Source organism: Neopelma chrysocephalum, unplaced genomic scaffold (genome assembly GCF_003984885.1).
Source record: "Neopelma chrysocephalum unplaced genomic scaffold, ASM398488v2 Primary Assembly neopelma1_97390, whole genome shotgun sequence".
Lineage (NCBI taxonomy): Eukaryota > Metazoa > Chordata > Aves > Passeriformes > Pipridae > Neopelma > Neopelma chrysocephalum.
Genome location: NW_020926031.1, coordinates 4640191 through 4662299, shown reverse-complemented (window position 1 = coordinate 4662299; position 22109 = coordinate 4640191). Strand labels below are relative to the sequence as shown.

At 37.1% G+C, this 22109-nt stretch overlaps 1 protein-coding gene across 3 annotated transcripts in view; it reads left to right on the top strand.

Moving 5' to 3' along the window:
- PCGF5 (polycomb group ring finger 5) overlaps positions 1 to 22109 on the top strand; it is a 70872-nt gene that overhangs the window by 34420 nt on the left and 14343 nt on the right. For all 3 annotated transcript variants that reach the window (XM_027672125.1, XM_027672122.1, XM_027672123.1), the window contains 6 exons: positions 295 to 604; positions 11424 to 11520; positions 16024 to 16079; positions 16202 to 16261; positions 20049 to 20197; positions 21552 to 21650. In XM_027672125.1, the coding sequence (XP_027527926.1) occupies positions 493 to 604; positions 11424 to 11520; positions 16024 to 16079; positions 16202 to 16261; positions 20049 to 20197; positions 21552 to 21650 (573 nt within the window). In that variant the 5' untranslated portion in view covers positions 295 to 492. The remainder of the gene's footprint in view (positions 1 to 294; positions 605 to 11423; positions 11521 to 16023; positions 16080 to 16201; positions 16262 to 20048; positions 20198 to 21551; positions 21651 to 22109) is intronic.

Below are 22109 nucleotides of genomic sequence, written 5' to 3'. Positions count from 1 at the left end.
CCCGCGGGGCGGCGGGGGGGTGCTCCCCGCGGGGCCGCCGAGGCCTGCGGGCCCGGAGCGCCGGGCGGGGTGCGCAGGGAGGGCGGCGGGGTCGGCCCCGGCCCCTGCACCTGTCACCGGCCCCGCGGCTCGTCCGGAGCCCGGCGGGGCGGGGGCGCGGCCTCGGAGCTCGGGCTGCTGTTATGTAAATAACGGCCCGGTGCCCCCGCCAAGTTCATGGCGACACTGCTCCTCCAGGGCATCGCCGCTGTCCGGCCAGGTTTACACAGCTCTCTCTTTGCACGTGTGTTACAGGTAGGAAAATGACTCGCCTGGCACGGGAGCAGGAGTTATGAGCCATATCCCAGTGAGACCGGCGGAATTAAGAGCAAATGCCTGGAGAAGTCCAGTTACACAGAGCAGTGCTACGGCTCTTGTGAACTGCGGGTATCGACACCTCTCAGACTCGCTTCTCTGGCCCCGAGCACTCTGCCAGTATTTCCTGCCCCACGAATGGCTACTCAGAGGAAGCACTTGGTGAAAGATTTCAATCCTCATATCACCTGCTATATCTGTAAAGGCTATCTCATCAAGCCAACTACAGTAACCGAGTGCCTCCATACCTGTAAGTAGTACTTTTCAAAATATTCCCTCCTTCATAAGTGATGGTTGCTTGAAGTGTTAATGTGTTTAATATGACCGCTGTGCTGGTTTTTGTTCACTGAATTTTGACATGAAATCCTCTGAATGAATCTAGTCTCAGCTGGGGTTTCCTAAACACTGATCTCCAATCTGGGTCATCTTGAACTGTGTGCATTACTGTGCTCCACAATACAAGAGGGACACGGAGCTCCTGGAGCAGGTGCAGTGGAGAGCTACTAAGTTGATCAAGGGTCTGGAGAATCTCTCTTATGAGGAAAGGTTGAGGGATTTGAGCCTGTTCAGCCTTGAGAAGAGGCGACTAAGAGGGGACCTCATTAATATGTATAAATATCTAAGGGGTGGGTGGCAAGAGGATGGGACCAGGCTCTTCTCAGTGGTGCCAAGCAAAAGGACAAGAGGCAATAGGCAGAAACTGATGAACAGCAAGTCCTACTGAACATGAGGAAGAACTTCTGTACTATACGAGTGACCATGCACTGGAACAGATCACCCAGAGAGGTTGTGGAATCTCCCTCACTGGAGATATTCAAGAACCCTCTGGATGCAATCCTGTGCCATGTGCTCTAGAATGACCCTGCTTGAGCAGGAGGTTGGACCAGATCACCACTGTGGCCCCTTCCAACCTGACCAGTTCTGTGAAAGTATGTCAGCTCTGCTGAACGCCTTGTAAAGATACCTCTTTTCTTTCTCCTAAGCTAGTGGTGACTGTGCTGGCTCTAACACCAATCTTGTATCACTGTGGCCTGGCTGATCACAGGTGAGATCATTAGTCAGGTCAGGTGTGCTATTTTGATAATATAACTATACTCTTGAAACTGAAGCTAATGTATCTGTTGACAGTGTGCATGATGGATACACAAGTTTGGTCAGTACTGACACACAACTCTCTGTAAGGTGTTCAATGGCAAAATGCAGCGAAGTACTTGAAAGTTGGCAAAATATTTATTTAGGGAGTAGACTTCTTTCGATAAAACTGTCTCAGGAAAAATATTCAGGTTGTCTAGGCTCCTAATATATCTAAAACATTGGCGTGTATGAATTATATTAAGCGTATGAATGGTCCTGTCAAACTCAGTCATCTTACTTCCACACTTGATTGTTTTACATGTATTCCTGAATAGACAGTAGTTTGATTGGACCTTTTTGAGAATTTGATGTCTTTCCAAATAAAATTTGAACTCTTCTAAAAGAAGAGTAAAGGGAACTATATGCGTCTGGTAGATTTCCCATTTTCGAACCTTTAATATCAGTTAAAAGCCTTGTCTTGGCATTTCCTGTCATTTCTGCACAGTGTTGTTCTTGCAGTTGTTATTGTTGTCTTGCAGTTGTTACTGTCTTCACTGTTAATTTTTACATTATGGTGTTATGTCCCCACTGTATCACACACATAGAAAATTAAAACAACAGAAGCCATTGTGCAGCAGGAAAACTGTGGCATAGTTGCCATCACAGAACCATGATGGGATAACTCGCACAACTGGAGGGCTGCAATGGATGGCTATAAACTCTTCAGAAGGGATAAGCAAAGAAGTTGAGCTAGTAGGGTAGCACTCTAAGTTAGGGAGTGTTTTGGGTGTCTAAAACTTAGTGCTGGTGATAATAGAGTTGAGTGTTTAAGAACTGGGGGGAAGGCCAACAAGGCAGGTATCACTGTGGGAGTCTGTTATAGATCACCCAACCAGGATGAAACGTTCTGTAAGCAGCTGAGGGAAGTCTCACAGTTTCTAGCACTTGTTCTGGTGGATGACTTTGACTTAGCAATGTCTGCTGGAAGTACGCTACAGCGGAGAGAAGACAGTCTAGGTGTTCCTGGAGAGTGTGGAGGATAACTTCCTCACAGAGCTCACAGGAGTGAGGCCGCGATGGAGCTGCTGTTAGTGGACATAGAAGGACTGGTGGGTGGAGGCTGTCTTTGGGCACAGCAATCACAAAGGATAGTCTTCAATTCTTGGAGAAGTAAGAATGTTGTTTAGCACAATTGTTACTCAGACTTCTGGAGGTCAGACTTTGGAGCCTGGTTGACCTTCCTTTGGGAAGCAGTCCTGAAGGGCAAAGGAGTCCAGGAAAGCTGTACATGCTTTAAGGAGGAAATCCTAGAGACAGAGGAGCAGGCTATCCCCATGTGCCAAAAGATAAGCTGTCAGGGAAGATGACCAGCTTGGCTGTACAGAGAGCCTTGTCTGGAACTCAGTAAAAAAAAAAAAGGAGAGTTTATTAATTTGGAAGAAGGGCCAGTCAACTCAGGAGGACTGCAAGGATGTCGTGAAGTTATGCAGAGAGAAAATTAGAAGGGCCAAAGCCCAACCAGAACTTAATCTGGTTACTGCTATAAAAGAGAATTAAAAATGTGTCTGTAAGTCTATACATCAGCAACAAAACAGGTCTAAGGAGAATCTCCATCCTTTATTGGATACAGAAGGAAAATACTGACAAAGAATCAGGAAAAGACTGAGGTACTTAATAGAGGTAAATTAATAGAGAGAGGTAAATGTATTATTAAATTCTTTTCCTTTAAAGAACCTGGAAAAATTCTGGTATTAGCTAATTTTTTAAAACTTGAAGTTTAATGAACAGTAGTAACTTTTAAAAGGTTTGGGTGAGAGGGAAACAGTTACTTCAGAAATCAGCTCACACTTGAAAAAATGTTTTTATTCTGTATGTTTTGGTTTAGATAATTTATTTGTTTATTTATTTTCACTCTCCTTACAAAACAATAATGGCAGGAGTGTTTTCAGTAGCATCTGTTTCTTTTGTTTACCTGCAGATTGAGAGCTCTTCACTGAGACAGCTCTGTTACTGCCTAGTCCCCGCATTAGAGGACGTGAATTTTACTGAGCTGCCATAGAGTTGCACAGGTCTCCTCCCCAAAAAGCTGCCACGTGTTCGGGTCATTAAGTAGAACTGCAGGAAAGCAGGTGGTGTTTCTTTAAAGCAAAGTTTAGTTGCCAAAGTACAAAACTTACAGTGATGGAAAGGAAAATTAAATTAAAAAGGTGGTGACATGAAAGTCTTATGTCTGCAGAGGAAAAGGTAATCTCTGTGTGGCAGAATTCAGGATATCACAAAATACAATGATTTTAACTATCTTTTGATTTTCTTTTTTGTACTATTAATTTGCCGTAAGTCAAAACATTGTTGTACAAATGATCAAAATCTGCAGATATTAATGGCTGAAGAAGCAGCATAAATTCATTAGATGCTGGGAGTACAATGTATTACTCTGGAAAGATGAAAAGCATGTATTGACATAGGTATTCTCCAGTGATCACAGGGGAACTGTTGTGATTGGTGGCAACCAAAGCAGTTAGCGGTTCATTCGCACATTCTGTGTTCTTGAAAAATATTAGGTAGTAGAGTTCTGCTCTGAGAAATGAGTGCCTTTTTAATAAGGGATATTTCTGATGGGGTTTTTCGAAATGTTGGACGGATAACTCCACCATTTACTGGGAAACAAGTGCACCTTGGGCATCAGAAGTACAAACTTCCCTATCTCTGCTGTGAAGGAAGTGGTTATGTTGCTGTAAAATAATTACTTATTCTGCAAATTCGGTACTTAATTTTTTTTTGCTACTTCCAACAGAATGGTTTTCTCTTATGGGCTGAGACCTTTTTTTCTAGTCTGTTACACAGTTGTCAAGGATGTTCAAGAACTACTGATTGAAGCAGTCTGGGTGTGAGCTAAAGGCCATGTCCCATCATCTGTTGTTTAGTACAGTGTGCGCTTACAAAACTTGGAAAATAAACTTTTCTCAGGAACGTTCTTTAGTGTCCTAAAAAAATATCAGACTGTTTACACAATCATAGAAATGCTGGTTGAAAGGTACATCTGGAGGCTGTCTAGGCCAACATGCATGAGACGGGTTCATTGCCACCACTGTACCAGGTCTGTGGTACAGTGGCTCTGTATAGTTGACATGTGGCTTTTCAAGCATGGAGTCTCTACAGCCTCTCTCAATAGCCATTTCCAGTGCTTCAGTCTTTACCTAGTTTTACTGAATGTCTACCAAATGTTGATGTGGGACCATTGCTCCTTGTGATACTTGCCACTCCCAAGAAGACGGGGCTCCGTCACTCCTGTAACTGCTGTTCAAATGGTACAGGCTGTTATTAGATCACCTGATAGTCTATAATATAATTCACTTTTGGCAAATTTGTATTGCCTATTCCTGATTACATTTTTGTCCCTCATGTTGTTGGAAATTGATTCCAGGGGCTGTGATGTAGTCTGCCATCTTTTCAGGGAGCTAGGGGAGACTGTTGAACTGTACTTACCTGGGTCATCCTTCCCCTCTTTAACAAAGGTGAGTTTAACACACTACCCTTTTCTAGTTGTTGGGCACCTTTAATAATCACCACGATTATGGTGATAAGCTTTCATTTTAGTAAATCCTATCTGGCCTGTAGATTTGAATATGTCAAGTTTTCTCGGTGGACCCAAACCTGCTGCTCCTTGGCTATTGATCATCCCTCTCCTTCCCAAATCATGCATGGAGATCAGGCTCTGTCTGTGAAGACCAAGGCAAAAGGGTACTGAGGACTTCAAACCTTTCTGTATAACCTATTCCTAAGTTGTTTCCTGCATTCATTAACAGGCAAACATTTTGTCTAAACTTCCTTCAGCTACTAGCATACTTACACAATTCCATTATGTCTCTCACTAGTTTTAGCTATGGCTGGGCCTTGGCTTTCCTACTTTTGTCCCTAAGTGCCAGAGTAGTGATTTTATATCTTTTTGTTTCCCATCCTTGTCTCTACTTCTAATACAGTCTGCTTTTGCATATTAATTAGGAACTTTGTGCACCAAGCATTTTGTGTGCACTAAGCAGTTCTTTAGACAAAATTCCCTGTACAACAGACTGGTTAGTGTAATGATTGGGACACGGACCCTCGCTGGTCAGCAAGAGAATAATTTATTATTTATTTCAAGCCTCTATTTGTAGAGGAACTAGTTTCATTTCTGGTCTGTGAGCTAAGCATCTCCAACCTATCAACAAGCAATACTTGGCCCTATAAAATTACAGTATGCATATTTCTACCTATTAACAACTAATGTCCATCTTTACACCTGTCAGCTTTCAACATGCTTTCTTCTTTTCTTCAATCATCTTCTTGTTCTGGGTCACTCAACCTTTGGCTCCACATTGTAGGCACTTCCTCCCACCTTCTGCCACATTCTCTTCCATTCTGGCAATGTCCACTGCTTCGTTAACCCTTTGTGTGCTTGCTCTGGTCACGATCCTCCACAGGTTAGCTCTTGAGGTCTAAATAAATTTTCTTTAAAAAAAGCCAGCCAGCTCTCCTAAGTTTCTTTCTAATGATAGTCTCCTTGGGAAATCTGACAAGCAGTTGCCTAAACAACCTGAAGTGCCATCTCCTGGAGTTCAGAATCCTAACTCTGCTGTTTAACTGTGTGTCATTCCTCAAGATCCTGGACTGAATCTTCCTGAGTTGCTTGCCTCACCTCAGGGCAAGCTGCTGTCTGTGTCTGTGTTCCTCACCAGTTTTTCCCTGTTTATGAAAAACAGATCAAGTGGTGCATTACTCCTAGTTGGTCACTCTAGTATTTGCCTTAAGAAATTGTCAACCAAGGCAGTCTAGGAACTTTCAGAAATTACCTTTCATGCAGGAAAATTACCAGATATGTAATTTTCAGTATCAAACAAATAGTCCTGAAACTGGAGCGTTTTTCAGATTTTGCTAGAAACTTGTGCTCTCACTAGGAGATCACAAAAAACTTTACTGCAGCAAAAACTCACCCTGAGACAAGCAAGCTGAGCTGCTTTCAGACTCCTTCTCCTGCAAAAGCTTTAGTCAATGACATGTAGCAGGTTATTTTAAAATAGAAGTTTTCAACACAAAAAGTCTTTCTTGGTCATCATGTACTGAAATTATGGTATTCCCTTTCAACAGAAGGGAGTCCAGTTTGGCTGTGTCTGGTAATTGTAATTAAGAGTGGAGTAGTCTCATGTGTAGTTTCTGAAAAGGGTGATTAAGTGTATTGAAGTTTATGTCCTGTTTTTATGCAAACACTTTCTCTAAATGTAAGTGCTTGTAAAAAAGGCTTAAGGTAGCTAATTGAATACTTCATTATACATACCAAATTACTTCTGTGCCTACACCGAGATGGGTTTGATGTTCCAGTAGCTGTGTGTATCCTGTGCCCCTCCTTTGCTCACTGGATCAGAGAATAATTAACTTTGAGAGAGAAGATCCATGGAAGAATTCAAAGGATGGGTTCTGACAAAGAATTTGTCCCACAGTTAACTAATTAAACTTTCTCTTGTAGAATATTTTATTTCAAAAATGCAATATGAAGTTTTATTTAGGTACCTTGTTAATCAACATTTAAACAGTAACCTGGGAGGAGTCTTCCCATTGAACTATATATATGTGAATTTACATAAGATGTGTACTTTTTTGTTTGCCTAAGATGACATACAGCACAATCCTGACACTTGTATCTGTATTTTTCATCTAATTACAAAGATCTGAAAGAATGTGTGAACCAGATATCTCTGTATTGGAAAACGTGGCATTGTCTGTTATGGTTGCCAGCCAATTAGCATATGTCACACAAGTACTTTTATCAGCTGTACAACATCATCGTATGTGAGTTTAATTTTTATTGTGTCTCATCTGAAATGTTAGAGTACAACCGTGAAATTCAGGTTCTCATTTCTCTGGCCTGTGTACCATATATCTCAAAATTCTGCGAACTGTGTACGTTTTGGTTAAGCAGTTTCTTTTCTCCTGTTTGCTGCCACACCATGACCTACAGTAAAGCAAATTATACTGTGTCATTCTGTTAATCTGTACTGGAAGTGTAAAAGGTTTTTGGTTTGGTGTTTGTTTTTTCCCTAAGTGAATTAAATATATTTGTAATTTAATTGTGGTTAAAGATTCCCTTTTTCCCTATTCTTTTCACCCAATACTTAGACTTCATCCCATTTTCTGAAACTGCCAAGTGATAGACTTTGAAAAATGTTCAGTGATCTACATTGAGAGTAACAGAGGACACTCATACCTATCATATCTGAAAATACTGGTTCATGATCCCTATAGGAGTATCATGTATCAGTTCATTATTCTTGCGTGCTAGAATTTATATGTATTTTTTACCTTTACATTGCTATTGGTGAATCACATTTAGTTTTGTGGGCAAGTCCTCATAGCACCATAGGTCTCCATGAGAAAAAGTGAAAGTTGTTTTAGATTACTGCAGTACTGATTTACAATTTCAAGATTTTTTTCATGGCATTGAGCTGGCTGTACAAACACTTGATCCAGATCTGTGTGTTTGTTGGCATAGGGAATACATCCATATAGGACTGGAATAAGATTCTTTGTTCCTTATGATGTTTTTTCTGTACATATTTTACTCAGAGATCTTTCTTACACTGGAGTTTAAGCTCTTCATTAATCATTAGGTCCTTTCCTGGACAGTGCATGGCTTCCAAGGGTGTCACCTTCTCTCAAGAAAAGGTATAAAGAGAGCACATAAATATATTCAGAATGGGTAATTCAGTTCCTTTCCATAGATTGGTTTATATTATAAATATTTCTTTAAGTTACGTTATTGTGGATATTAGCATGCTCTGTGTTTAGCAGTGGTTAGTGGTTGGGAGGTTTTATGATTTTAAATGTGTGTTAGTTATCTATCCCATGGCATAAAGTTGTTGTGAATAGTCATCATTTCAGATTTCTTCTAGGTGTAAATGAAAGCCATAGCTCAGATAGACCCTATTTCTCTTTAGTTTGGAAAACAAACAAAAAAAATACCAAGATAAAGATATTTAAAATATCTTTACAAGACAAATGAATTAGTCCTTTTCAAATCAGTTAAAACAGTGTCATCACAGACTTCAAGAACTTCTCTGATGTGAATGGAACAGAGATCCCAAGAACAAGTGAAAGAATTAAATTCTCTTAAAAGAATTTCGGATATACTTTCTTAAAATGCAGGGAAATGCTTTCTGAAGGAGACTAATTCTGATTGCTTAAAAAGAAATCACTCTGGTATCAATACAAACCCCTTTGTAAGTCTTTTGAAAAATTTTTGTGCTAATTCTCTAAGAGTCTCAGTTGCAAAAAAAAAAATCTAATACGATCATAGAATGGTTTGGGTTGGAAGGGACCCTTAGTTAGTTCCAACCCCCCTGCCATGGGCAGGAACACCCTCCACTAGTTCAAGTTGCTCAGACCCTCATCCAGCCTGGCCATTTTCCAGATAAGAGAAGGTTGGGAGTTGAGCTTGCGAGTCCCAAAATTAATATTGACCAATACTAGTTACATTTGTACCTTTTTTTCCCACTTTGTTTATTCTTTATCAATCATTTTAAGTTGGTGTCAGGTTAGAAAGACTCCATAGAGGTGCTGCTGTTTATACCAGACAGGAGGCTTACCAAAAAAGAAAAATAAATTAAAGACTAACTCCTTCCTTTATTGTAGGAGTTAGCAGAAGAGGAACTCCATTTCCATTGAAAAAGAGCTAAGAGAATGGGGATTGATATTCTTGGAGAAGTGCTTTTTGTATATATTTTGCTGTCTGTGCCTCTTCCCTATTGTATCATTGTGTGTATGTATCTGGGATTTGATTAGTGAATGAACAGAATGATGCCTTCAGTTGCTCCCTGTACTTTGTATTTCAGGTGGGTGACAGAAGGAATGATAGTTCAGCTGGTTGTGGGAGCTGGGCTGGCTGCGGAGCTACTGCTCAGCTAAAGAATTCCACCGTGTGATGTTTGCCCTTGGGTTGTACAAGTGCAAACACTACATCTTAAGAAAAGCTTTGAGCTGAGAATCTTCATATCTTTTCAATTTCAAGGATAATTTCTGTTATTTTCAGTCCTAGAGGAGATTCTCAGTCGTATTAATGAGGAGATGTTATAGAAATCTAAACTACATGCGTTTTAAAAGTTAAGATTTGTACTCTGATTTCAGCATGTTCTTAAATGCTCTCTTGGGCTTGCACGGGGGCTTCTGTGTGGGTGATGAAATTCTCTCTATTATATAAGTGTAGTAGCAAAATGTTTACTTTTAGCAGTATTAGTTAGAAAAAGTATGTAGAAAAATGAAGAAATGTTGTTGTAGGTACAATCACATTTGCTGCTCTTTACTAGACTTCTTACCCTCTGGAAGTGTTAGGGAATGAATGTGCAAAAATCAATTAAGTCTAGTAATTCAACAAATTATAAAAGATCTGCAATATAAGAAGAATTCTGTGTTTGCAGGTTCTTGCATCTGTATGCCAGTGCTAAATACCTCACAACTTCAGGTTAAGCAAAAACTAACTCATGTCCTGAGTTCTGAGCGCTGCTCTCATGGCATCCGTGTTCTCAGCTCTTTTGGAGACACCGTGTGCAGAGGACAGCGCTGTGCCCAGCTTAAAGGGCTTGTCTGGCAGGGCTCGCGGGCTTCCTGAGCTTGTTTTACCAGGTCACCAGAAATCTGCCCTGCATCCAGCCTTGCTAGAACCATTTAGCTTAGGGAGAGTCCTGAGAGCCTGCCAGAGAGCTCTGAAGTCTATTGTCCCATGTAAAGTGGGAAGTTCATTGTAATTTCAACCAGAGCTGTGAAGTTAATGTCCTTAAGTTAGCGTTCTAAAGCAGTTGGAAAAAACACCTACATAGAGGTCTAATGTGTGTGCATTACCAGCATTATCTGATTTGGCAGATAACTCTTTTGAGCATACTAAGGCAAAGACAAATGCAGGCTTTGCTTGTTAGGTGACATTTGTTAAAGGAATTTCGAGATTCTTTAAAGTTGTCTTGTAAATCAGATTTACCAGCTTGTTTAGAGATGCTTATGCTTCTTTAGGTAATTGCTGAAAGAAATTACAGTGTTTCAGCAGAAAGCATATTGCAATCACAGCAGTCCATTTATTTTTTCAGTCCATTTACTGTTGAATTTGCAGTTGTCATTTCAGTGTAGGTGAAGTAATAATAAACAGAGGATAGAGTTTATCTCCATGCAGGATATTGTAATGCAGTAATAGTAGCAGGCATATTTGTTCACATCAGCTTAGCTTCCATTTTCTTATTAATAGCATTAAAATCTACAGTTTGCAATTAATCATTTGGAAGCAACAGTAGTGTAGCACCTTGCTTGATTTAATTTCAATTTATTGGGGTTTAAATTCGCATTGTTCTTGGTTTGGGTTTGTTTATACTTGCCATGGTCATGATCCTGAGTTTTCATTATAAGATTCAAGTATTAAATGTTTACTGTAAGTCCTGTCATTGCTTTTGAAAACACTGTGTCCAAAGGGAAACACTTTGAACTTTTGTACAACTTCTGTGAACTTTTCTTTTGCAAGAAGTATTTACACCAGTATTTTCAGTTGCAAGCAAAACATTGGAACAAAAATGATATGCATAAGTCATTTTCAGATCAGCTGAAGTGATGGTTGGCTCTGCTGTGCTCGAGCTCCCCAGCACGCACTTTGTCAGAACCTGCTCTTTAAGGGCTACATGGTATGGGCTTTGCATTTTATGATGTTGGGAGAATTCTAAGTAGTAAAAATATCACATACTTTAAAGCAGTGCTTGCCTAACCTCTGCTGCTGAACTTGGTGTCTCAGTGGAGCAGAACTGTGGCTTTGAGGAACAAGAAGTGGAGAAAATGTATTGTAATTATTTACTTTGAGATAATACTCTTTTATTTCTGATGCATGTAGTACCTAGCAGGTATCACTAGGTCATATTAAGCAATATTATTTAGGTCTTGTCTAAGTTGATTTTTTTCTTTCTTTCTTTCTTCCTTTTTTTTTCTCTGTCTCTCAGTTTGTAAGACTTGTATTGTTCAACACTTTGAAGACAGCAATGACTGTCCCAGGTGTGGCAACCAAGTGCATGAGACCAATCCACTAGAAATGTTAAGGTAAGATGCTATTTCACAACATTTGCTAAAATGGAAAAACAAAAAATGGAAAAAAAATCCTAGCATCTTTATCCTAAAAGGGAATTCATTGTTTTGCTTATTTGTGTAAAGCATATATTAACTGTTCTGAGCCATATAGGTTGTCATTTTTCTCAGCTCCCACTAAATTGTAAATTGATTTTGTTCAGATATAATAAAAGGAGGAAAGGTAAGGGAAGGACACTGAAAGACTGGGTATATTTTACAAGTTAAAATAAGCATTTTAATACCTCTATTAAACAAATAAATGAAGCAGATACCTTTTATTCTTTACGTGGAATGAAATTAAATTCTAGAGTTTCTTTTTTCAAATTATTTAGGGCATTCCAATGTGCATGGCAAATTTTTTCTTCTTAGAGCAATATAGAAAATGAATCATGCAAATAACAATGTTTTTCAGGGCATAGATCTGCCAATCTGAATTGAAATCTGCTGTGAGATTAATGAAAAGACATGAATGAAAAAAAGTTTTGGCACTAAAAATACCCTTTTTTGAGAGTTTGTATTTTTATATCACAGTAACACACCTTTTTAAAAACAGTTATTTTTCTTGAAATTTTGGATTATCTTTTAGTGATGTTATGTTGAAACAAAGGTGATAGACATCCCATAAGTATAAGATGGAGAAATCAAGAAATATCATCATATCATCACGTTTAACTCCAGTGATGAAGGCACTCTGCCCTCTCTCCCAACGGTCTCCCCACCCCATCCCACCCTACCCCACGGTATTCTTATTTTGTAATACTGTTGTGAATTTAGGAAGAACTATTCTTACCTCAGTGTTAAAATATACATTTACATCTGGCATTTACTAGGGTTGGTATCACTTCCTGATGTCATTGTGTTTCTACAATTTATCATATATTGCTTTGATTTTTGACTCATATGGTGCACAACCATTCCCGTGCTTCAGTTATATACCAAGAGGAGAGGTGACTGAGATTAAATTCAGCAACTCTGAAGGGTGTTAGTGGCCTTAGTCTTTATCATCTGTATGTTTTTGGAAGAGTAGGGCTAAGAGGGTTTGCGTCCTAGAAAATACTTTTCTGATCGGTGAGTGTCTGAGGTGCTGTGTGAGCTGTAATAGAAGATGCTGTGGGCTACTAATGAACTGAAAACAAAAGCATTTTAGAAATATTTTTATTCTGATGGGGCCACTTCATAGCAGATGAAAAATGCATTTTCTGAAACATTTTAGTAAACAAATACTGTCCTTTGAGAAGGAAATTATAGATGGGTGAGAAAAGTTAAAGTGCAAGCCAGAAATGTGGGAAGAGCTATTTTCTATGCAATTATTTCCTGAAATTCCTTTTAGAATCACTTGGTCTGTTTGCCAACAAACTGCATATAGTTAGTAGTTTCCTGGTTATGTTTTATGAAACAGCTTTAAACATTTACTGAACAAATAATCAGAAGAGCACGTGAGCAGTGTAATAGAATGATCTTTTTTTGGAAGTTGCCGGCATAACTTAATGCATGTCTTATGCTCTGACCATAGAGACCAGCCCCATCATTGCTAAAGAATGCAGTCATTTTCTGAGAAATAGAATTGAACACTAGATAGTAGTTTTAACTTGAGGTCTTTCAGATAAACTTTATAAACTACTTATAAACTCAATTGTGAGTAACTTCATAACTATGTGAGTTTTTTACATGTATCTCTTAGCTGGCAGCAATTGGGGTCTTTTGAAACTATGATTAAGTCTGAAATTTAACATTGAGTTGTAAAATGAAAATGTAGGAAGTGTTAAATTCTAGAATTCTCTTTACTGTTTTAGCAGAATTCTGCATTATCAGTACTCAATAGGGCTGTGTTGACTATACCATGCAGACAGGCTTCTTTTTCTCTTGGTAGCATGTTTCTGTGCGTGCAAGTTTTCCTGAATTATAGTCTTAGAAATATTTTGGTTCATGTTTGCTGATAATTATCAAGAGCGTATTGATCTTATAACTCATTCAATATTATAGAAGAGGTGAAAAAAGAAACTATACAAAGCTGACACAAGTGCTTGGTTCTTCTGTCTGTATGTTGTTGTTTGGAGGTTGGAAGATGTGGGAGTGGAAAGAGTTGTGTGTAAAATATCAATGTTCTTGTTACAGCATTAACAGAGAGTATATTAAATAACTGAGACCAACTTTGTCAAGTAGTTTCGTTTTGGAATGGGTTTGATGCAAGTCACAGAAATACAAATCTTTATGTTAGAGTGCTCATAGGTGTGGATAATAGCAACACTAAGATGCATCTGAAATTGAGAATCTTTTATGATTTATTTTTTCCTTATAGATTTTAGTTTTCATGCACTTAAAGATCAGATAGGATTTTTTTTTCTGCCCTTTTTAAAAATATTGATTAGTATTTACTCTCTGTAAGGAGAAAACAGCTTTTTTGTTAAATTTTTTGGAAGAAAATGAAGTCATTAACTGAAGTGGGAAGCTGGTTCTTGCTGCTAGCATTGTAAATCTGCAAAGTATGCTGGGTTTTTTTGCTATTTTAGCATTACCAGTGACTTTTCTTTTGGGCTGTTGAAGACAAATTAGAAAATGCTAAGTGGGAACTTTCAAAAATAAATGTAGAAAACCCAGCATGTATTATATCATACTGAGGAATTGTCAGATTTTTAGTTAAGGTAGTGATGTTCTCTTTTGAAGTTGTCATTTAGTTTCTCTTAATCAGTACATTATGAAGATTGGAGCTTTCTTAATATGTGAAATGAATTCCATTTCTAAGACATGTTCCCAAGTTCCCAGTGCTCTTCTGCGGGAGCTTCATAGAAAGCAGTGCCATCTAGTTATATTAGATACTGACAGAGGAGGCTACAAAATAACACCATTTGGAAAGGTAGATCTGTTTTGTCCTCTGTCAGAAGTTAAACACTCAAGACATCCCATGATTTTTGTTTCCTTCTTATCCATGAAAAAGTGTTCTCTGATCTACTTTGTTTTAGTGGAGGTATGTTTCACCTGATGATTTTTCCTTTTTTTTGTCCCTGTAAGAAGAAGCAATTAAAAAATGGATTATGGTTGTAGCTTAAACATTCTTATGGTAGCTTAATATTCTTATGGTATGATTGTATCCATTGACAGATACCACAGGGAACTAGTCTGAGAACGTGATGTTTGGGTAATAGGTCTAATTGTAAACTTTGAATTACAAATTCTGTAAATTACTTTGAAGTACAAATTCTGTAAAGAAAAGAACCTTCAATACTCATATATGTATTATAAGAAGATAATTGTTATCCATTAAAATGGATTGTAGGCATTGCTAAGCAATAAAAACATTCAGTCTTACTCCTACTTTGCCACTGTTGGTGAACAAATGACAGAGAACAGATGTGCTTTTTATCAGGCTTGTAGTGTATTATTAATAACATGTACACATATGTGTATTTGCAAATATATATGTAGACAAATATATTCTTATTGAGTTGAAAAATTAAGGCAGTTAAAAATATACCAAAGGCAACTATTGTATTGTAGTTTCTTACTAAATTTCAAGGTACTTAATTTCTCTGGCCATGTTGCTTTGTATTTTGTTTTGTCCTGGGTTTTTGTTTAGGCTGTGGACAGTGGGAGTTTCTGTTCACAAGAAATGAGATAGAGAGCAAAGAAGAGAAAGGAAAAGGAAACAGAATGAAATACAGAGGAAGCTGAAGAATAAGAGAGACAGAGAGAGGAAGGGGAACTAGAAAGCAGATGATAAATTAAATTGATAGGAGAGTAGGTTAAATTCGGAGAAAAGGAAAGAAAAGTATTTTAGCTTCAGCAGCAAAGGTAACTGCACTGTGTCCAGTGGAAGGGACTGTAATAACTAGTTTTGGCACTGATATCTGGGTATCAAAGGACATGCCTGTGCTGTGTTCTGTCTTCTGATATACAAACTCATGGCAGATTTAAGTAGTTCAAATTAATTACGGGTACTGAGAACTGTCAAGTCAGAGCAGCATGGATGCTCTGTGGTCTTCTTTATCCTGCCGAGGTCGGTTTGTCTGTGGTGTGGTGAGCAGGGAATAGTTTGTTCAGATTTTCATAACAGGCTTATTACCAAAGCACTTGAACACTTAATATGATAATGTAGTTTATAATTTTCATGCTTACTATTCATGAGCTGGACCTTAAAATTGGATACTACTTTTCCAGTCTGTCCCTTTTAGTAACATGTAACACGTAATACAAATTCAAACAATAAAAATTTTAAAGTATTTTTCCTCTTTTGTTTCATTGTTGTTCTTATACATTGAAAAATAAATTCCTTAAATTAAATCCCTTCAAGAAGTGGTTAAGATAAGCTTTGATGCATGTTGCCTCTCAAGCTAAAGTCAGTTAGCTTTGACAGGATTCATTATTTACCAGAAAAATGCAACTCATTTTATTATTTGAAAGTTTTTGTTATTTAAACACTAAAAATACTGAAAATGCTAGTTTCCATTTAATGTGAAATGTATTTTTTCCCTCTGAAAGGCTGGATAACACCTTAGAGGAAATTATATTTAAGTTGGTGCCTGGACTTCGAGAACGTAAGTTTCTCACTTGGTTTTGGATACCTGCTTGGGTTGATGGAGGGGATATGGCTATTTCTAATTATATACCTGTATTATTGATTAAAAAATTCACATTACTGTTCTTTGGTATTAACTAGAGGAACTGCAGCGAGAGATTGAATTTTGGAAGAAAAACAAACCTCAAGAAAATGGACAAGGTGATGATTTTTTCTCTTTCTCGTCTGTGTGTTAAGTAACATTGTTCATTAAGACCTGTTTGTTCACTTACACAAGTACATTGTTTTTACTGAATTCATGGTACTACAAAAACTTGTAGCAAATCTGTGTAAGTGTAGTGTGGGCCCTCATGTACTGCTGCTTATCTATTAACCAGTTGTTTTACTAACACGGACTGTTTTACCATTATTTTTGTTTGCATTTCCCTATGCTCTCACTTGAAACACTCATGATTTCCCAATTAAATTCTTAATTTTCTTAATACAACAAGATACAGATTTTTTTTTACAGAGCTTTTACAGATTACTTTCTGTTACTGAATGTGACCATCTGTTAAGTAGGAGGTTTTCAAGAATTAGTTACGACAAGTAGTAAAACAGCTTTCCACACATGCTAAACAATTGTTTTATATAGATTCCACAATGTTGTTGTTGGTTTTTTTTTTTTGTAGTTGACCCTTGAAGTTTGAAAGCTCAGTATTGAGGTACTAAGTGAGGACTACATCGAACTGTTTTAATGCCCCTTTAATTTGACAAGTTTTGGTACCACAGCCTATTTGATTTGATTTTGAAGAACTTTTGAAAGGCTCTGCTAAGTTAAAGAAACAGCACTTTTCAGTAAGGGATAACTGTCAAGTAAACATCTTGTAATACTCTTCTGCACTCACTTGTTTATATCTTCCTTTCAACTTAATAACATTTAATTTTCTTTCTCACTAGTTTTGATGATTTGCATTTGGCATCCATTGTAAGGGACAAAGTTATTTTCTCTGTTATATAATTAAATAAGGAACTGAAGAACAGTTTAAATGAAATTAGGTTTGTTTACTACATCATACTATGTAGTGTATACCTGTTAAGTTTTAAAAATACTTAGAAAATATTTATATGAAGTATAGACTGTTTAGGAAATTATTTTCTGCTATATACATAAATAGAAAGAATTAACACATCATTTACAAATTTGTAGAATGTAACTTACTTTTAACCAACTTATTCTTCTGGTTCTTACCTTACTCTCATAATTTATTGGTAAACCTAAGGGAGATGAGTTACTCAGTGTAGTGAGAGCTTGGATTGTTTTGTGTAGGAGACACAGGCTCTAACTCAAAATATACTTTTGAGTAGCTACATATGTATCCAGCTCCATTAGTGACTGTATTCTTGGGCTATGGAAATTTGTCTCTACAAACCATTTAAAAGTCGTGACAACTCATTAAGACAAATTGTGAGCATTTAAGCTATTTTCTGCCATAAACAAGCATTTAGAATCTTGCCCGAGAATGAATTATTTGCTGAGAATAATTTCAGTAAGAAGAGACTATTTCAGTTGCCAATGCTATGCCCTGCAATCACGTTGTCAATCTAGTTTAAGAGTCTGTCAGTTATGTCCTGTACCACAGGTCACAGCACAGTTCCCAACCTTAGCACCTAAGATGTGTAAAAAAAATACCAGGACTTAGTTTTCACACATCAGAAGGGGGAAAAAATCAAACAACAAAGCATATCTCAGGCATTGGTGGTGTCAATAGGAGAGTGGTTACCAGAAAAAATTCAAGGATGATGAAACATACAGTGGTACAGAGAAAAAAATATTCACTGGTCCTCTCCAGCCTGAACTGGGGAAGGAAGAGGGCAAACAGCTTTACAGTAAGTCGCTCTCTAGTGGTTAGTTTTATGGTCAATATCTGAGAAAAGCACAGAAAGTAGACAATATCCAAGGTTTGAAAGAAAGATGAGAAGAAAAAAGAGACACCAGTTTACTCCCTAGGGAAAGAGGGGAGGAGGTGAACGAGGTGTTGGTTTGGTTTTCCTTTCCTATTCTTGGCTTGATGCTTTTTGACTTGGAGAACAATGAGTCCATTCTGGTGAGATTAAATTTATTTATGTTTTTAACTTCTATCATATTGAACTTTAATAACATGCCTGTAATGGACCATCACATTGATTTCTGGAGGCTGCCTGTACAAACATCAATTTTAATATCTACAAGGATTTTTCAGAAAATATTCTGGTGCCATTTACATGGGGGAACATTTGAATTTCTTATCAGGATACCTTGGAAGATGTGACCTTTTTGACTTTTTTGCATGTGCACCTCTTTCTGGAATTATTTTATGATGGGAAATTTGCTAGTTTCCCTAGTTTTGTAGTTGGTTTGTTTTTCAAGGCTTTTCAAACTGCGTAACTAAACTTTCCTCCATTATTCAGCATTGGTAACTGTTGAAAGTTTTGAATGTATTTGCTGAAGGATCTGTGAATCATAGGCAGACTCCTCAGATACGGGATTGTGACGGGTAGACAGCACCTGCTGGATTAAGAATTTGCTTCCTGGACTTTCACAAACAAAGAGGAAAAAAATCTGTAGTTTGATACTGAAAATTCTGTTCATAGGAAGATGATAATAACAAAATGTATATATGATACACAATCAACTGAATGTGTCAATAGCTAATAGGGGACTTAGGGACATACTATAATTATAAAATACTTTAAAATTGTAAGACAGAAAAGTAATGAATGTAGCTTAAAACTCAACTTGAATATTTAAACTGAGCAAAGGGAACTAATTACTGTGTCAAGAAACTTAGTCATGACTTGGTGTTTATTAAAGTTTATGTTCTGTTTTCTCACCTGAACTCTTCTAAATTACTTAAGAAGTATGGTAAGTGTAGGAAAGCACCAGAATTCAATCTGAAATTTTTTCAAAAAGATGCATAGGCAGCTTATTCAACTTACTTGTGATAATGTTTTATTCCAACAGAGAACAGCCTTTTTTTAAAATCTAAAAAAATATGTTGGGGATATGGAAAAAACAAATGTATACAATAGGATTATTGTATACTGTATTCCAAATCTGTAAAAATTACCCCATTTTATGGTTATTATTTACATACATTGCGGCCTTATCTAGATGTACTTGCTGGTCTCAGCATTCAAATGTACAACTTTGCTAAACCTTTGAAAATTGTAGAAGATGGTACCTTTTCCAAAGGGGTAGAATTTTAAACCAGAAGTCTATATAACATGTTAACAGCATCAGTGAAAAGAGATAACACATTAAATGTGATTTTGTAGGATATATGTGCTCTGCTAAAATATACTGGGACCTTTCGTTTTTTCTTATTTTTTATTTTTAAAGGGGAATAAGTAAGTATATGGCTATTCAGTTGTAAAATCCTTCTGGAGAGAAAACACTGGATTTCTTACAATGATATTACTTAGATTGCATCAAAAGTGGATGAAAGCTAAGCTTTATCTTCCCTTACTTTACTTCATGATAATATTTCAGGAACTTTTCTCCACTGGATTTTTGTGGCAGACATTTTATGAATTGATTACCCATGTTACTTTGATATACAAGTGTTTGGATTAGTTATTCCACTGTTTATTTAAAAACATTGGTTTTTGCCAGTGAACTGCCACAACATAGGGTAGGATTGCATGTTTGAGTGTTCCTGATGCATGCACAGTTGCAGGGTTTTTAATTACCGGACACATCAGAAGTAGACAGCCATAACCATTATAGTCCATCAGACTAATTATTTTCTGTTCTGTAGAAATCCACTGTTTGCGTATTGCATTAAAATTTCAATGGCAAAAATTTGTTTTCAGAGATTTTTTAATTGGTCAATTTAAGAATGCACTGAATTAAAATTGTATAAAGTTAATTTGAAGAAAAAATATGCTCGTGAAAATGTTGTATTTCCTTAAATATGTGACTTTTAATTATTTTACACTTAAATAATTTGATCTTCATATTTTACAGATGAAAGTCCAAAAGCTGATAAACCCAAAGTAGATGAGGAGTGTGATGAAAATGAAGAAGATAAAGACTATCACAGGAGTGACCCACAGATTGCTATCTGCCTCGACTGTTTACGCAACAATGGGCAGTCAGGAGATAATGTAGTCAAAGTGAGTAGTAAACAATCTGTGCTGTTGTTATTGATGGCAGAATAGCATCTTATAGGAACCAAATAATTTTACAGCCGTTAACAATAAACCTTAATGTGGTGACTTCCACGCTTATTTAGTCCTTCTGTATGAGGCATTTCAATGCATCTTGGAATTTTTTAAAAAATAGAGTTCCATACAGAAATTCATCTGTGACTGTAGAGTTTTTTTTGTGTATGGATTATAGTTTTGTAGTCTACAGCCTTGATGGTATAGAACTGCATTACACAACAGATTACAGCATACCACAGAGGTATTTGTAAAGCTAGCTGTAGGTGAGCTGCCTCATACTTTCAGGATTACTGTCTTAACGTGCCAGCATGAACTTGCTTTTCAGATACGTTGTGCACTGAATGACTGGGATCCAGATCTTCTGAGCTGTAAACCTGATTCTGACACAGATGTGTTGTCTGTGGCCTTGGGCAGGTCACCTCCATCTGCAAACTGTGTAGAGTAATACCTGCCAACTGCTGTTTTAAGAATTAGGGATATTTAGTTGCTGTTCCTGAAGAGTTTTACCTAATGATATTGAGTCTGGAAGAAAGTCTTTAGAAAAATCCTTAGATTTTAATAATGTTTTATTAAAATACAAATAAAAGAATTTTTTAAAAATATAAAGAATTTTTCTAATTTTAAAATTACTTATATTTTCTGTGTGATATGTTACATGTATAATTTTGGAAGTTCTTAACACAGTAAGAAAATTTTGATTCATCAGGGACACATACCTATATGTTATCACTCTATTTATGCTATATACAGTGAGAAATCTGTGTCTCCATCACCATGTGAGAGTCTCAGGTTTCCAGTCTTCCTGTTGAATGAAAACCATTAGGCTCTGGATCACAGAATCTATGATGATAGATCACATCTCAGATTTGTAGCTTCTCTGTATTTTACCTAGATTATTTCAGAATGTCTTTACTTCCTTTTTCTCTCAAGGACTGAAGAAATTCAAAGAAATGCAACATTTTTTTAAACCCGAGTGTTACTAACACAAACATGTAGATTATTTAAGTTCTTCTGGGGCTTTTTATGTTTTTATGGTAGTTGGGCTTTGGTTCTTTCCTTTCCTCCCTTTGGTATCTTTTAGACATTTTTTTAGAACCAGAGATGGGTCAAATGAACTTGTTCGTCATCTTTTAAATTTTGCCAAAAAACTGAACCTACGGTGCCATTATGGATTAGAAGAGAGTGCACTAAAATTGGTTACTGGTTGAAAAAATTATCAGTTACAGCTGTTCTTGCACTAATGATTGCTCTTGTTTTCCAGAATTTCTAACATGGTTTTTCTGATTTTTTGCTGTTGCTTTAGGGTTTAATGAAGAAATTTATCCGCTGTTCTACTCGAGTGACTGTGGGAACTATCAAAAAGTTTCTCAGCTTAAAATTAAAACTTCCAAGTTCTTATGAGGTACATTTGAAAGAAAAATGCTTTTATTTTTATTTCCCTGCAACATAATACATTCCTTCGAAATTTAATCATGTTTGAACCTGCTTCCCCTCTTTCCAAGGATACAGGAATTTAGACTGAAGGACAGACTGTTTCTTCAGCCAGTTCTTGGAGCCAATGACTCCATGAACTGCAGCCTCCCAGCTTTGGTCAGGGATAGGGCTGAGTTAGGTTAGGTGCACATGTGTATTGCTACGCCCAGCAGTTTGTCACAGTGTCAGGACATGGTGATCAGCCTTTTTAGTGTCATTTGGCTTTGTTATTTTATCTGTCTGGCACCTTAATGGCTTGTGTTACAAAGAATCTGTTTACCTCAAAATGCTTTTTTTCATCTAAAAACCAGAAAAACATTATAGCTCTAGTAATCAAAATATTGTCAAACATTTTCAGTGGTGCATAGCTGTAAGATGCTATGATACA